The sequence below is a fragment of the Schistocerca piceifrons genome, chromosome 7, assembly GCF_021461385.2.
Source record: "Schistocerca piceifrons isolate TAMUIC-IGC-003096 chromosome 7, iqSchPice1.1, whole genome shotgun sequence".
NCBI lineage: Eukaryota > Metazoa > Arthropoda > Insecta > Orthoptera > Acrididae > Schistocerca > Schistocerca piceifrons.
The window spans coordinates 467,869,469-467,887,128 of NC_060144.1; the positions used below are offsets into that span (position 1 = coordinate 467,869,469).

The following is a 17,660-nucleotide window of genomic DNA, read 5'->3' on the forward strand; positions in this document are numbered from 1 at the left end:
AGTACACCTACGACACGGAAGTCATTTTTTTGGTAGCCTATACTTCTAGTAGAGTCCAGCAAACTCAGCGCGGAACGAGGCACCGTTTCCATAGGATGTCATCTCTCTACACGTCTTTTCCCGATGCGTCCTTGTTTCTGTGCCCTTTCTCTCTCTCTCTCTCTGTCTCTCCCTCCCCCGTTCTATCTCTCTCTCTTTCTCTCTCTCTCTCTGTCTCTCTCTCTCCCTCTCTCTCTGTCTCTCCCTCCCTCATTCTATCCCTTTCTCTCTCTCTCTCTCTCTCTGTTTCTCTTTCGCTGAGTGAGAGCATCTAATCACACATCTTCTTCGGTTTAAGCATCTACAACTCCCATCCCGACGTACAAATCAAAGCAGAATATTCAATATGCTTTCGCTTACAGACATATTTATTCTTGTCGTCTTTAGGAAACAGTTCAACATCTTGTATCAGCATAACATGAATTACTATTTTCTTTTTAAACAAATTATATGGATTGTGCTATCGTAAGACAGAGTGTATTTAATAACACAAAAATACAACTGTTCTGCAATTGTGCCGGCCGCGGTGGCCGTGCGGTTCTGGCGCTGCAGTCCGGAACCGCGGGACTGCTACGGTCGCAGGTTCGAATCCTGCCCCGGGCATGGGTGTGTGTGGTGTCCTTAGGTTAGTTAGGTTTAAGTAGTTCTAAGTTCTAGGGGACTTATGACCTAAGATGTTGAGTCCCATAGTGCTCAGAGCCATTTGAACCATTTTTCTGCAATTGTCGGGGTTAAATAGGCTGCAAATTCTTCATTAGCAAATTTGCATGGCACGTCAGTTATAATACAAATTTGAATGCCTGATATAAGTATCGTTGGAACAAAAGGAAACAGAACGCGATCCTCTGAAATGAATTGTGCATGAGGTAGCATGATAAGTGAAGTTCACGATATTGACCCGAAGCGTAACTAGAGAGGCAGAATATACAAGAGCTGTTGTTGCCACTAGAGCGAACACAAGAAAAGACGTGTTTAGGTTACTCTTGCCGGTTTGAAAGCTTCTTCTGCCCACGAGGACGACGGCATTAGGTAATGACTGCCGAAGGTGGAGCTGTAGCCTGAAGTTCCATGAAGGAGCTGTTAGGTAGGCAAGCCTCCTGGACTTCAATGGTAGTAGCAATGCCATTACCACAAGGGGAACATGTTTCTGAAGAAGAAGCAATGCTTCATACATGCCTATCATTAATCAGTTTCCTTTTTTTAAACAGGTTACTTACATATTCAGTTGGTTTTGTACGATGGGTCACAGCCATTAGCCAGTAATCTTCGTCACCAAATACATTTGTACTGAATGATCAGATGCCAATCGTCATGAATCCTGCCGGAATGTTACTAGACTTAATGGTGTTTAGCAATACATATCACTTTACAGGAGTAGTATCACAAATGGTCACTTTCTTGATAAGGTTATTTTCCATCCACGGATTACAAGCTCTAGTGACAAACTTACTAAAATGCAAAAATACAGATCCCTCCAGAGGCTGTAATTTATAAGATTAGAGTGGTGGAGAAGATGAGAGACCATCATTATTATCTCTGGCCATAGGATAGGAGATGTCCAGAAAAAAACAAGATCGGCGTGCCGTTGGTGCCTTTTATATGAAACGAAGAACAATAAATCCGGTGAAATAATCCAAAGAATTTTCCTGCAGACCCGCCACGTTCTAGTCGCATATTTGAACGCAGATACTGTCTAAATTTATTCCTTGCAAAAAATGGAAACGTAGCCTTACTACAACCATTAAAACAGCAAAATTCCAAGTTGCAAAGTTGTCTCTCTCAGCAGACGTGACGGTTCGAACCTGTTTAGTACCTGTTTTTGCAGTAAACCACGCCTGCACACACACACACTCACACCCACACGCATCCACCCACCTACACTCGCGCGCGCACACACACACACACGCACACACACACACACACACACACACACACACACACACACACACTCACACGTACACACGTAAGTCCTAAATGTTGCCTAGAGGGCTTTTCTACGGCTCATTTACCTGACAACCTCAAAAAATATTTTTCTTAAATTCATATACAGCATTAAAATAGTTTCTAAAATTAAAATGTATCATGAATTCAATTATTACTTTTATAAGAAAATGCGTTATACAATAATGAAAAGATGTGGGTCTGTGTATATGACTGCGCAAGTGCCATACCGCAGACCGAAACATTCGGGCTTCCACTGTTAAACGGTCGCTGTACTTTATTCTGTTTCTCACCGTTACTTGCTTCTTTTGCAACGCACTGTATGTGTGAACAGTGCCGAGCTGCATACTGATTAGGAATCCATGCTAATTCTCCTAAAAGTAAGATGTAAGACGTAAGTCTGTTCACAAGTTGGATGAAGGCAATGACACATCACCGCCAACAGAGCAACGGCAAGTATAGAACAACGATGTACAAATCAACCATAGGATTTCTTTCATCCCTGCCAACAATGGATACAGTTAACGCGAGTTTCGAAGGTCCGTTAATCAACACGATAAAGGCGTATCGTTATCGCCGACTACTTCAGCCGGCCCTGAAGGAGTCTGTGGAAGGTCAGTACAACCTATCACAAATCCGATTAACCGATTCCGCTGCCACTGGAATATTCTGTCTTCGTCAGATTGTCTTTCGTCGGACTGAGCCACTGCTGCCTCGCCCTGATGCTCTCCCTCGGCCTTTGAATCCGTCCACACTGTTCTCCGACAGCTGGTTAACTAATGAACGTTGCCTGAACTTTTGGACACCATGAATGCCTAGTTGAAAATAGTCCAGTGATTCACCAGTCAGGTGTACTACTGATGGTCTCATGTCTGCCAAGCTTCAGTGCTGCCAGCAAATGGACAGGCTCCATCCTTAGTTTCAAGGCCAGACTAGCATACCAGGCCAATCTCACCAGCAGCGGTGGAATTTGGCTTAGAGGTGTAGGTGGCAGTACCTTCTCCACAAAACTGGTCCCTGCACCAGCAGACGCTCCGCTTACGTGATCAAAGGCTGTGATTAATCCTCAGCCACTGCCAGCAGTACTAACATCAGCACCTAGTCATTCACCGCCCATTCGACAGGGATTCTTTCAGAAAATTTGGAGGAGGGAGAGATCTTATATCCCTGCCAGTTACCGATATAACATAGAAATCTGCAGCTGTGTCACTTGCGGCAGTACGGCTGTATCATTATCGCTGACCACACCAACCGGCCACGAGCAAGATACGGAACGTTAATACAAATGCCCGCAGAACGGAGTTAAGGAAATTCACACTGCACCTACTGAAACCACCTTTACTATTGGCAACTCACTCTTGTACATCTCCACGAACTTTGTCTCTATCACCAGTGCTCTCCGATAGGTGACTAACTCAGAATATTGCTTGGACTTGTACGAAAGAGCTAATAGACCAACCGATACCGCAGATGACAAAAATAACTAGCGATACGAGTTTCCGTTACCTGCTAAAGAACGTCTCTTGTCCAGGATTACAGGATGTATCTACAGGGTGACAATTATTGAACTATACGAAGAAAAACGTGAATTAGTTGCAAACTAAGGCGTGCACATACTTTATTCAGCATGTGGATGTCACTACAGATATTCGGATTTCGGTTATGACATATTAGATATGCCTGCCATCTCTGGCGATGATGTGGCACAGACGAATAGCGAAATTCAGCATGACCCTCTGAAGTGTCGCAACATCTGTGCTGTCGATGACGTCCCGAATGGCTGTTTTCAGATCAGCAGTGGTTTTAGGCTTATTATTGCTCTTTAATATAGTTCCACAAAAGGGAGTCGCATTCTTTTACCTCATATACTTCGTGACAATCAGTCCTGATGTTATGTTTCTCGCTGTTCTCATTTCTGCTACTTCTTATTACTTTCGTCTTTCTTCGATTTCCTCTCAATACATCTTCTGTACTCAACAGAATGTTCATTCTATTCAGCAGATCATGCAGTTCTTCTTCACTTTCAGTCAGGATAGCATTATCCTCAGCGAATCGTATCATTGATATCCTTTCACCTTGAATTTTAATCCCACTCCTGATAATTTCTTTTATTTCCATCACTGCTTTTTCGATGTACAGATGCAACAGTAGGGGTGAAAGACTACAATCCTGTCTTAGAACCTTTTTAATCCGAGCATTTCGTTCTTGGTCGCCCAGTCTTATTATTCCCTCTTGGCACTTGTACATGGTGTATACTATTACCCGTCTCTCCTATAGCTTAGCCCTATTTTTTTCAGAATTTCGAACATCTCGCACCATTTTACATTGTCGAAGGCTTTTCAGGGTCGACAAATCCTGTGAACGCATCTTGATTTTTCTTGAGTCTTGGTTCAAACGGCTCTGAGCACTATGGGACTTAACTTCTGAGGTCATCAGTCCCCTAGAACTTAGAACTACTTAAACCTAACTAACCTAAGGACATCACACACATCCGTGCCCGAGGCAGGTTTCGAACCTGCGACCGCAGCGGTCGCGCGGTTCCAGACTGTAGCGCCTAGAACCGCTCGGCCACCATGGCCAGCTTGAGTCTTGCTTCCATTATCAACCGCAACGTCAGAATTGCCTCCTTGGTGCCTTTACGTTTCCTAAAGCCAAATTGATCGACATGTGACAAATACCCAGCTGTTAACCTGATTGTACAATAATCCTTGCACCTATCAGCTCTTGCAGTCTTCGGAATTGTGTGGATGATGTTTTTCCAAAAGCCGGGTGTTATATCGCCAGACTCATACATTCTACACACCGTCGTGGATAGTCGTTTTGTTGCCACTTGCCCCAATGATTTTAGAAATTCTGATGGAACTTTATGTATCCCTTCTGCTTTTTTTTAATCTAAAGATCTCCAAAGCTCTCTTAAGTACTGATTCTATTATTGGATTCCCCGTCGTTCTACATCGACTCCTGTTTCTTCTTCAATCACATCAGACAATTCTTCCCTCTCATAGAGGCCTTCAGCATACTCTTTCCACCTATACGCTCTCTACTCTGCTTTTAACAATGAAATTCCCGTAGAACTTTTAGCAACCTTGCTTTTAATTTCACCAAATGTTGTTTTGACTTTCCTATGGGTTGACTCTGTCCTTCATTTCTTTTTCGATTTCATGCAGCCGTGTCGTCTTAGCTTCCCTGCACTTCCTATTTATTTCATTGCACAACGACTTGTATGCCTGGATTCGTAAATTTCCCTGAACAGTTTTGTACTTCCATCTTTTATCGATCAACTGAAGAGAGAGAATACAAAGATTTAAGCCACCCTTCCTAATGCATCCAGGCCAGATGTCGTGCAAAGTCATACTGATACTTTGGCTGACAATGTTGAATTCTTTGTAAATTTGACTGGATTTAGTAATCATTGCAAACCCATGATAATTCATTTAATTTTACATATTGTCCCAAAAAAACCACAAAAAGCTTTAGGGACAGGTTCCATACACAAAAGCAAGAGAAAAGTGTCTAGAAAACAAGGGCTCTAAAATGTATACCTTAAGAACTGTGGCACTTGTCTTCTTCGGTACTATGAAACAGATCTCTTCTACTTCAAGAACTCTGCTTTTCCATTTTGGGAGGGAGTAGTGTGGACCAACCCAAGGAAAAAATGTCCAGTAAATATGGGATCTAAAATACTTACCCTAATAGCTATGAGCACCTGCCTGTCTTCGCTCGTGTGAAAGACATTTCTTCTACTAAAAGAGACTTTTAAACGCTTTTTTCTTGAATAACTCGGAAACCATGGCCTCCAGCGAAAACGTATCCCAGTACAAAATTTAACTACATTAAATTTTCTACAAAAGAGTCTTGTTCATTTCCTCTGTGGGAATAGTTTGCACATAGCAAGCAAGACAATATGAAAAGCCCACACGAGGTTCTTTAAGGTGTTGCGGATTCCATAAAACCAATAGATAAGGGCTGCTGACTCTCACCATATATGTAAGAATGAGATCTTTCGTGACGGGACAGTCGTATAAAGCTTTCTCGGACTTATTCCCGCATGAATTCAAAGTAAAACGTCGAGCTTTCAACGATTACCTCTATTGTCTTCGCCAGGAGCAACTGACTGTCAAAACTGCTGGTGAGGTGGCCTTATGTAGCACAAAGACGACTTCTGATTGGTCGGTAATTACGTCATGCTGTCAGTCTTCTGACTGGTTTGATACGGCCCGCTACGAATTCCTCTCCTGTGCTAACCTCTTTATCTCAGAGTAGCAATTGCAACGTAAGTGCTCTATTATTTGCTGGATGTATTCCAGTCTCTGTCTACCTCTACAGTTTTTGCATTCTACAGTTCCCTTTACATACTGTATTACCCTTTCAATATCCTCATACACTTTCTCTATCTCTTCATCTTCAGCTTGCGACGTCGGCATGTATACTTGAACTGTCGTTGTCGATGTTGGTTTGCTGTGTATTCTGAAACAACAACCTTATCACAAAACTGTTCACAGTAGATATACCCAAACTGAAAGCAGGCCTCACGTAACATGGCACGAATCACAATATGTTTCTGAAATCCGTAAGACTGTAAGAAGAGGATCTTTCGTGCTGCTCGTGATCGCCCAGTTAATTTGTTCTTACGTTCGCTGTAGAGTATACTGCAGGAAACAAAGCAATCTCTTCCTGATTTGATTGCCACCACTTAAAATATAAAATATTTTACCAGTGAATTCGGTAACTATCGATTAACCGAAATAATCTAATAGGCCTACTGGTTTCTCAGCTGATATTTCCTCTCGTGTTGGTGTCCCTCAGAGACTGGCCCGCCTAACACGCGGAAACTTTATGACGGGTCATGCATGAGTCGGCCTTGAATACATGTGCGGTATACAATACGGTACGCAGTTTCAAGACGTTCGGTGGGTTTCCGTGGCAGTATAGGTTGTGCTTCAGATGATGGTCATGTTTGGCCTAAGCATGTTCATATGTCTTCCAAACATTAATAGTAGGTCTTCCATATTTTCACTTTGTGTCTAAAATCTGTTTGCAGACAATCTTGAGTTCTATGTGAGTGCCAGACCTGAAAATCTGACTCAAGCTATAAGCTCCATTAACAAATACGTCCAAGAGCTGTTTATGACTGGTCAAAGTGGGACTCTAGCTGAACTTTACTAAATCTCAAGCAAGTGTCACAACGCATCAACGTATCATCAGCTCTGATCTTACCTGCGTGTTGTTATAAACAACATCAAAATCCCTGTTATTTCATTAAAGAACACAGCGTAACATTGTATGAGCGTTTTATTTGGCATTGAGGTGTTGTGCAAGTCTGCCAAAAGGTATGTATGCACCTATTTTTCAAAACAACAAAAGGCTTTCTTCAAAAACGAAATGTTCCAAGAGCTAATTTTGCTCAATTATGTCTTGATTACTAGGACGTGTATAATGAGGTCCAAATAGTGAGTACTCTTGAAGTCGCGAGCTCGCCGTAAAGCCGTAATCATAGAGAACTCTTCTGACTGCATACACTTCGACGGCGTGCAAACTTTATTGGCTTTATCGTCTTCTCTATTGTAGCTTCCCCAAATATGTATCCTCAAATATATTCTTCCTACTTCAAATCATTGGTAGAACACCAGATCCTTACACTGGAAATTAGTTTCAATCATATTTCACGCCAGAAGTGTTTCTGTCAAGTCCTGAACTGTTAGGTAACAGTCGCCATAGCGCAAAGGATACTACACATTTCTGTTTGAAAAATAAGATAATGGCTTATCTCTAGATATAACGGCAGCTCCGACAGGGTCCGTAAACTTCACGATATACTGTTTACCTATCTTTACTATGTTTCAACTCCTCGCCTCTCTCGTCTCTTTGTCATCCGTTTCTGTTCTCTTATCATTTCTGTCTTGTATAGTTTTGGTTATATTCAAAATGGGAGCTAGGAAAGCATCGGTCGGAAGTTCTTAATCTGTTTATTGCAGATCGATTTCAGATACCGTGTAGCTATCTTCAGTGCATTATATCCGAGTCATAATGACTCATCGTAAATTCAACAGCACATAGTATCACTTCACATAACAGATAACAAATGTCATCTATCTTAAATCGCATTAATACCGTATTCGAACATGCATTTTTTGATGGAAACAAACCTTAAGATATATTACAATTATTATGCTATAGAGAATATAATTATAGCATAAGTCATTTATAAAGGGCGACCTTAAGTTGTCTGCAGAAAATGAAACAACGACCAGCTAATGCTGAAAGGAATCAAAAAATGATTTTTCGTTTCTCAAGCGAACCAATAATTTGTAGCTATGCCTACTCTGTTGCAGCTTACAAAGTATCAATCGGACGACATGAAACTAAATAATTCCAATGGAAGACGATCACGCTTTAAGTTCAGGGTGATTATAATTAAAGGTAAACTTCCAAACCGCTGTAGAAGTAACACCACTTGTCAGAACGTCAAATTGCAACTTAATATTACACAGGCCAACGATGCAAAACTTTTTTCCTGAAAATACCTTATTCTTATGTTTTTTAGGGTGGGAAATCAAAATATGATACTTAAAAAACTGTATCACCCACCACTTCTTCACATTTTACAGTTAAATTTATTAAATTAAGCAATTTTTAAAGAATTTACCAGCTTTTAAATAGTTGAAATAATTTAAAAAGGAGGTGTAATTAATGTAGATGACGTCGGTAGCACTGCTGAAAAGCATTTGCTGGCAAAAAAAGGTCGATTCTATTTTTGTATTAACAGATGGTGTTTCTTTTTTTTTACTGTCAATCTAACTCCACTTTCCCGATTCCTGTACATGTGCTCAATACAATGTCTAATCGTGATTGTAAAAACTCTGCTCACAGTTGTTTTTATTATATTTGAGGAGAATTTGTGATTAAAAACACTAAAGAAACATTACAGACTTTGTGAAAAAGGTTTATCTATCATACTTTGGCACTAAACTTGGTGATCAAGATAAATCTTGGGGCCACGTAAGGTATGTTATGAGTGTGTTGAAGATATGAGAAAATTGTCCAAAAAGGAGAAAAAAGCCTTTAGATTTGCTGTTCCTATGATATGGAGGGAGCCATGAAATCATTCGGTTGATTGCTACTTTTGCATTGTTAATATTACTGTTAATAATTCGAAAAACAAGAAGGTTATAAGCACCATAACCCTCCGTAAGCCATCCGACCAGTACGGCATGGCGCAGATTTGCCGGTTCCTGAACCACCAGGCAGTTTAAATTCTATTCCAACAGAAGTATTTTCTGATGTACAATCTGACTTACATGAACCAGATGATGATAACTTCCACTGTAATACAGAAAGTCTAGAGTCCAGATTGTTTACTCAGACCGAGCTTAACGATTTGGTTAGGGATGTGGGCTTAACGAAAGAAAAAGCTGAACTGCATGGCTCTAGATTAAAAGAAAAGAGCTTATTGGCAGTTGGAACCAGTATATACGTGTATAGAAAGAGAGAACAGCAATTTTCCAAGTGTTTTCAACAAGAAGGTGATTTAGTGTACTGCTCAGACATTTCCAGTCTGATGAATGAGTTGGGTATTGAGTACGAAAAGGAACACTGGAAGTTGTTTATTGATTAATCCAAAACTAGTTTAAAGTCTCTTTTAGTACACAATGGTAACATCTATGCATCTATACCTGTTGGACATTCTGAACATATGCAAGAAAGATATGAAATCCTAGAAATTGTGCTAAATAAAATAGGCTATTCTGCTCATGATTGGATGATATGTGACGATCTAAAAGTAATATACGTGCTCCTTGGTCAGCAAGGTGGCTTTACTAGATTTCCATGTTTCTTGTGTGAATGGGACAGTAGGACTAGGGATCAACACTGGTGCAGAAAGAACTGGCCTGTGAGAGTCTTTAAAACCTGGTGAGAAGAAGATTCTGCGCAAAAACCTTGTAGATCCTACCACCTCTACACATAAAGTTATGCCCAATGAAACAGTTTGTAAAGGCTTTGCCTAAAGATGGACCATGTTTTCAGTATCTCTGCCAAACGTTTCCACACCTTTCAGAAGCTAAACTAAAAGAAGGCGTCTTTGTCGGATCTGACATTAGAAAATTGATGTTTGATGTTAACTTTGAATCCACAATGGCCTTAAATGAGAAAGAAGCATGGGTATCATTCAAGCAAGTCATTACAAAGTTCTTAGGACATGAAAAAGACCCTGAATATGTTTCTATTATAGCTACAATGTTAAAGAACTTTAAAACTTTAGAATGTTTAATGAGCCTGAAAGTTCACTTTTTGAACAGTTACCTTGATTACTTCTCGGACAATATGGGAGAAATGGTTCAAATGGCTCTGAGCACTATGGGACTCAACTGCTGTGGTCATAAGTCCCCTAGAACTTAGAACTACTTAAACCTAACTAACCTAAGGACATCACACACATCCATGCCCGAGGCAGGATTCGAACCTGCGACCGCAGCGGTCGTGCGGTTCCAGACTGTAGCGCCTTTAACCGCTCGGCCACTCCGGCCGGCTAATATGGGAGATGTTAGTGAGGAGAAAGGGGAGCGTTTTCACCAAGGCCGCTGGAACGCCAACATGATGGGGGACTATTATTGGTCACTTCGCCGAGAAATTCAGCAATTCAGCAAGTGACTCATCGTAGAACAATAGCGTTATTTCAGAATATTGATTTTTAAATGTTCCTGAAAGTAAATTAAGCGTGACAGTGGTGGCTGATCTTGCGGGCCAGCTGTTGATCCGTGTGCTCACGTGCGCAGGCTCCGCAGCCGGCGCCTTCCTGGTCCGGGGTTCGAGACGCGCTGGCCTTCGCGGATGTGTGTGTCCAGCCCTCTTATGACGGCATACAGACAATTGTCGGCTCCGAAGACTGTCTGTACCTGAACGTGTTCGTGCCCGTTAATGGTAGTGGTCCTTTCCCCGTCATGGTCTACATCCACGGCGGCGCCTTCAGGATAGGAAATCCCGCCGGCGGCACTCCGGACTACTTCGTTGAGAGGGGCGTTCTGCTGGTCTCAGTCGCCTACCGCCTCGGCGCCCTCGGTAAGTAACTGGATATCTTTTCGCTTTTAGTAGACGCAGTCTCGAACCTAATGTTGACTAAAAACATCTCAGACAAACTCAGAAGGTTCTGCTCTCTGCGATAATCAGACAGCTGATTTTAAGCTTTTGTGAAATCGTTTGCTGCCAAAATAGAGCATAACAGAGGGAATGTGTAATTATTCACTTCTCTACTTCGAAAAAGAGCTATGAGTCAGAATAGCCGACCACCACAAAACCCTACAATACAATAATAAGTGCACTACTGGCCATTAAAATTGCTACACCACGAAGAAGTGCTACAGACGCGAAATTTAACCGACAGGAAGCTGCTGTGATATGCAAATGATTAGCTTCTCAGAGCATTCACACAAGGTTGCCGCCTTTGGCGACACCTACAACTTGCTGTCATGAGGAAAGTTTCCAACCGATTTCTCATACACAAACAGCAGTTGACCGGTGTTGCCTGGTGAAACGTTGTTGTGATGCCTCGTGTAAGGAGGAAAAATGCGTACCATCACGTTTCCGACTTTGATAAAGGTCGGATTGTAGCCTATAGCGATTGCGGTTTATCGTATCGCGGCATAGCTGCTCGCGTTGGTCGAGATCCAATGACTGTTAGCAGAATATGGAATCGGTGGGTTCAGGAGGGTAATACGGAACGCCGTGCTGGATCCCAACGGCCTCGTATCACTAGCAGTCGAGATGACAGGCATCTTATCCGCATGGCTTTAAGGGATCGCGCAGCCACGTCTCGATCCCCGAGTCAACAGATGGGGACGTTTGCGAGACAGCCACAATCTGCACGAACAGTTCGACGATGTTTGCAGGAGCATGAACTATCAGATCGGAGACCGTGGCTGCGGTTACCCTTAACGCTGCATCACAGACAGGAGCACCTGCGATGGTGTACTCAACGACGAACCTGGATGCACGAATGGCAAAACGTCATTTTTTCGGATGAATCCAGGTTCTGTTTACAACATCATGATGGTCGTATCCGTGTTTGTCGACATCGCGGTGAACGCACATTGGAAGCGTGTGTTCGTCATCGCCATACTGGCGTATCACCCGGCGTGATGGTATGGGGTGCCATTGGTTACACGTCTCGGTCACCTCTTGTTCGCATTGACGGCACTTTGAACAGTGGACGTTACATTTCAGATGTGTTACGACCCGTGGCTCTACCCTTCATTCGATCCCTACGAAACCCTACATTTCAGCAGGATAATGCACGACCGCACGTTGCGGGTCCTGTACGGGCGTTTCTGGATACAGAAAATGTTCGACTGCTGCCCTGGCAGCGCGTTCTCCAGATCTCTCACCAACTGAAAACGTCTGGTCAATGGTGGCCGAGCAACTGGCTCGTCACAACACGCCAGTCACTACTCTTGATGAACTGTGGTATCGTGTTGAAGTTGCATAGGCAGCTGTATCTGTACACGCCATCCATGCTCTGTTTGACTCAATGCCCAGACTAACAAGGCCGTTATTACGGCCAGAGGTGGTTGTTCTGGGTACTGATTTCTTAGGATCTATGCACCCAAATTGCGGGAAAATGTAATCACATGTCAGTTCTAGTATAATATATTTGTCCAATGAATACCCCTCTATCATCTGCATTTCTTCTTGGTGTAGCAATTTCAATGGCCAGTAGTGTACATTCGGTGTTGGAAACCAGTGTAGCCTCCTGGTAACCAAAAAAGTAAACCATTTTCACGCGGATTAGAAACACTTGCCTAGAAGCACCCCATTGAATTTTTATGACGTCAGAGTGTGGCATAGACCTAACCACACACCGAAAGTGTTGTGCAGCCTTCCTGTTCAGAGCTGCTCATCTACTCCCCATGCGGCGGGGCGCATTGGACTCTCACTATCATTTAAACAATCAGTCCACCTACCCGGGTAGGTTTCAGGTTGTCTGCCTCTTCACTCTGCGATGGTAGATACTGATTTAGGCGACAAAAGTAGCGTTGACGAAAATTCGATTAAATACCTACCACGCAAAGGCTACATACCTCCAGCCTATGGGTAGTAGCTGAAAGCTAGTTAAACTATCGAGTGTTCTGGATTCTTGAATGACCGTTTGAAAAAAACACTGAAGTTTCGTTTAAGTAGGTGTATTGTCTTTGAACATGCGACCAAGTCCGTATTGAATATCCCACAATCAATTACGGGATGTTACTGACTGTCTCTGTTACAAGTTCACACCCGAAAGCAGCCAGAAGGTATTTAGCCCGACCCAATATTCTGAACGTCCGAAACAGTCACTGACTCGCGACCACTTGCGAATTAACACATTCAGTCGTTCTGTAGGTTTCTTGTAAAAAAAGTGTTCGTCATAGTGTTTCGTTATCTGCACGAAACACGCCACGTGGAGTTTATTGACGACATGAAGTGTTCACACGCGAATATCTCCTAAAATAAATCATTCCCAAATCTCAAACTTCCACAAAATACTCAACACTATAATCGCTTTTCGTCAGCGATACGATAACTGATCAAACGTTCGAACATTTACATTTTCGCACAAAAATTGATAAGCGCGGTTTTAACATAGGTGTTTACTTGAAGACGGCTCCCTAACGATTCTCTCGACTCCTAGATCTGAGGCACAAAGCCCTCCACACACGTTCGGGAAATGACTGAATTCCAGCTGACTAGTGTTAAGCGGTCAATCAGATCATCTCGAGCACTTATTTACTCACTGTATTTCTGATGTCAGAGAATCAGATTACCACAAGTAATTTACACTAGAAATTTCGCAATTCCAAAACTAAATAAAATTTAATGAAAACGAATTAAGATTACTGTTCATAAAATAAATTACTAGTAAATTTAATACTCCACACCACTTCTGGCTGCCTTTTACAGAATCAAGCTCACTCGGACATACGTCACAAATCCCCCCTACTGTGCAACAACTTTCTAACGCAAACATTTACATAGTTTTAATAAAATATTACATTCTCACTTTACATGTGCACTCCATTCACTTCGAACTAACACAACCACACCTTGCATGCACTGTCGCAGATAGCAAGCCGCTACTGCCCTTACTACCCGTCCTACTGTCGCAGAGGTTTTTTTCCCTTGGCGCTGGCCTTGGCACTTTTTTTCCTCTGCTCTTACAACCGCTATCCGTCGATCGTTTTCGACCACTTCTATCTCCTGATGGACCATGTTAATGAGTAGTCTTACCCAGACGCATGGATAACATCACAGCCTGCATCCTGTGACGCCTGATTCAAAACTAACATGCATACGGAGGTGACAGTAGAACTTTTGTGTTGGTCACCACGTTGGTGCGGGCGTGGAGGGGCCCCATCCTTGTGTGTGTCCATTCACTCTCTCAATTTCTCCAAAACACTCACACAACCAAAATACCGAGAAATAATGATTTTACAAAGCATTTTCAATTACGTCAGAAATCTGTGGTAACGTCACTAAAGAAAATTCCAGAAAATTAGATATGAAATTAACCTCTTGGTTGTAATTTCAGTTGATACTACAAATGAATACATTACCGTCCCTAAATCAGTTCACAATGCCAGCAAAGTTATTATGTGTTTTAGGTAAAAAGTTATATCTCCGAAAGTACTGAAGTTATTGATTTGAAATTTTAACAGTATGGTTATACTATCCATAGAATTTGGTGTACTAAGTACGAAAAAGATCGATTAGTATTCAATAGTACTTCTTCAGATTCATAGAAAGTATATATAACGTATTGCAAGCAGGGTAAAGCAGGTACATCGCTCGCTCTTCCCAGTTGCCAGCGTCAGCTGTGCCAGCGAGAGAACCAAAATCAACTCTCCTCCCGGCTACCCGGCAAGCTACGCTTTCAATTCAAGATGACAACTGCTAACAATTTATACGTTACACCCATAACACAGATATTGGTAGGAGATACGTTAAGGGCGTGTATATGTCATTGGGTGTTAACCTAGAAGTGTTAGGTAGCATGACGGGGCAGGTCAGACAGTCACCGTCAGTATTTACACTACTGGCCTTTAAAATTGCTACACCAAGAAGAAACGCAAATGATAAACGGGTATTCATTGGACAAATATATTATACTAGAACTGACATGTGATTACATTTTCACGCAATTTGGGTGCATAGATCCTGAGAAATCAGTACCCAGAACAACCACCTCTGGCCGTAATAACGGCCTTGATATGCCTGGGCATTGAGTCATACAGAGCTTGGATGGCGTGTACACGTACAGCTGCCCATCCAGCTTCAACACGATACCACAGTTCCTCAAGAGTAGTGACTGGCGTATTGTGACGAGCCAGTTGCTCGGCCGCCAGTGACCAAACGTTTTCAGTTGGGGAGAGATCTGCAGAATGTGCTGGCCAGGGCAGCAGTCGAACATTTTCTGTATCCAGAAACGCCCGTACAGGACCTGCAACATCCGGTCGTGCATTATCCTGCTGAAATGTGGGGTTTCGCAGGGATCTAAGGAAGGGTAGAGCCACGGGTCGTAACACATCTGAAATGTAACGTCCACTGTTCAAAGTGCCGTCAATGCGAACAAGAGGTGACCGAGACGTATAACCAATGGCACCCCATACCATCACGCCGGGTGATACGCCAGTATGGCGATGACGAACACACGCTTCCAATGTGCGTTCATCGCGATGTCGCCAAACACAGATGCGACCATCATGATGAACCTAGATTCATCCGAAAAAATGACGTTTTGCCATTCGTGCATCCAGTTGCGTTGTTGAGTACACCATCGCATGCGCTCCTGTCTGTGATGCAGCGTTAAGGGTAACCGCAGCCATGGTCTCCAAGCTGATAGTCCATGTTGCTGCAATCGTCGTCGAACTGTTCGTGCAGATGGTTGTTGTCTTGCAAACGTCCCCATCTGTTGACTCAGAGATCGAGACGTGGCTACACGATCCGTTACAGCCATGCGGATAAGATGCCTGTCATCTCGACTGTTAGTGGCACGAGGCCATTGGGATCCAGCACGGCGTTCCGTATTACCCTCCTGAACCCACCGATTCCATATTCTGCTAACAGTCATTGGATCTCGACCAACGCGAGCAGCTATGTCGCGATACGATAAAGTGCAATCGCGATACGCTAAATCGGACTTTTATCAAAGTCGGAAAGGTGGTGGTACGCATTTCTCCTCCTTACACGAGGCATCACAACAACGTTTCACCAGGCAACACCGGTCAACTGCTGTTTCTGTATGAGAAATCGGTTGGAAACTTTCCTCATGTCAGCACGTTGTAGGTGTCGCCACCGGTGGCAACCTTGTGTGAATACTCTGAAAGCTAATCATTTGCATATCACAGCATCTTCTTCCTGTCGGTTAAATTTCGCGTCTGTAGCACGTCATCTTCGTGATGTAGCAATTTTAATAGCCAGTAGTGTATGAAATATTTGTCATATAATGCTGTGGTTTCGGATGCATACGATCTAAGGCCTCCTGCGTCGTTTGCTAGTGAGGGGCGATGACAGGCGTTTCATGGACCTATTCACACTATGTGCAATATCCGTTCAAAAGTATCTATACACATGTTACTGGACATTAATAAGGAGGGTGTCCACCCCTCACCTTTGCGATGGGTTGACTACTGGTGACACTTTGAATGAGGTGTTCAAATGGTTCAAATGGCTCTAAGGACTATGGGACTTAACATCTGAGGTCATCAGTCCCCTAGACTTAAAACTACTTCAACCTAACTAACCTAAGGACATCACACACATCCATTCCCGAGGCAGGATTTGAACCTGCGACCTTAGTAGCATTGCGGTTCCGGGCTGAAGCGCCGAGAACCGCTCGACCACAGCGGCCGGCTGAATGAGCTCTCTGAATGTCTGTCGAGAAATGGCTGACCATTTGTCATCAAGAGTCGAAGCCAGAGAAGGTAATAATATTGGGTGCTGGAGTCTGGAGCGAAGTCGACGCTCTAACTCACTCCGTAGTGTTCCGCTGCTTTCACATCAAGACTGTAGGCAGGTCAGACAATTTCAGGCGTGTTATTATCCACAAAGAATTGCCTCACAGATTCTGATTTGTGACAGGGCGGACTGTAATGCATTTCCAAATAATCAACGTCTCCACATTGTTCCTCTACTGGACGTTGTGCACAATGCTGTTAAATATCTTCATATTCTTCCGCATTTAACATTTTGTCAAACGCAGTAAGGATGCCACACGCTGTAACCACGATAAACATTCACATAACAAACACCATGTCCTTCATACTTCACTATTGGCAAGTAACGTTCTCCAGCCATTCGCTAAACCCAAACACTTCCATGGATTGCCATAGGGTATAACATGCTTTACAGCAGCAACAGTCGACTTAGTCAGCTTTAGGATGGTTGAAATGTCGCCGATGGATTTCTTACTGATGTGACATCCTATGACTAGTGCACGTTCGAAGTCACTGAGGTCTCTTGAGCGACCCATTTTCCTCCTACTGCGCCTCCTCTGACAACACGGTACTCCAATCATCCTTTTACCAGTATACTAGTGCGTCCACCTCTTGTGACATCTGGTGGTGAATTTCGCATTACATATTGGTGTATGGATACGTTTGATCAGATAGTGTAAATATCTCTAATATTAAAACACCTTATCCACTTGTCTGAAG

The 17,660-nt window shown here is 42.9% G+C and overlaps 1 protein-coding gene across 1 annotated transcript in view; it reads left to right on the forward strand.

Moving 5' to 3' along the window:
* Positions 1–17,660, forward strand: part of LOC124709019 (juvenile hormone esterase-like) — a 160,863-nt gene that overhangs the window by 79,660 nt on the left and 63,543 nt on the right. Inside the window, exon 10 of the mRNA XM_047240666.1 lies at positions 10,755–11,037. Coding sequence (XP_047096622.1) covers positions 10,755–11,037 — 283 coding nt within the window. The remainder of the gene's footprint in view (positions 1–10,754; positions 11,038–17,660) is intronic.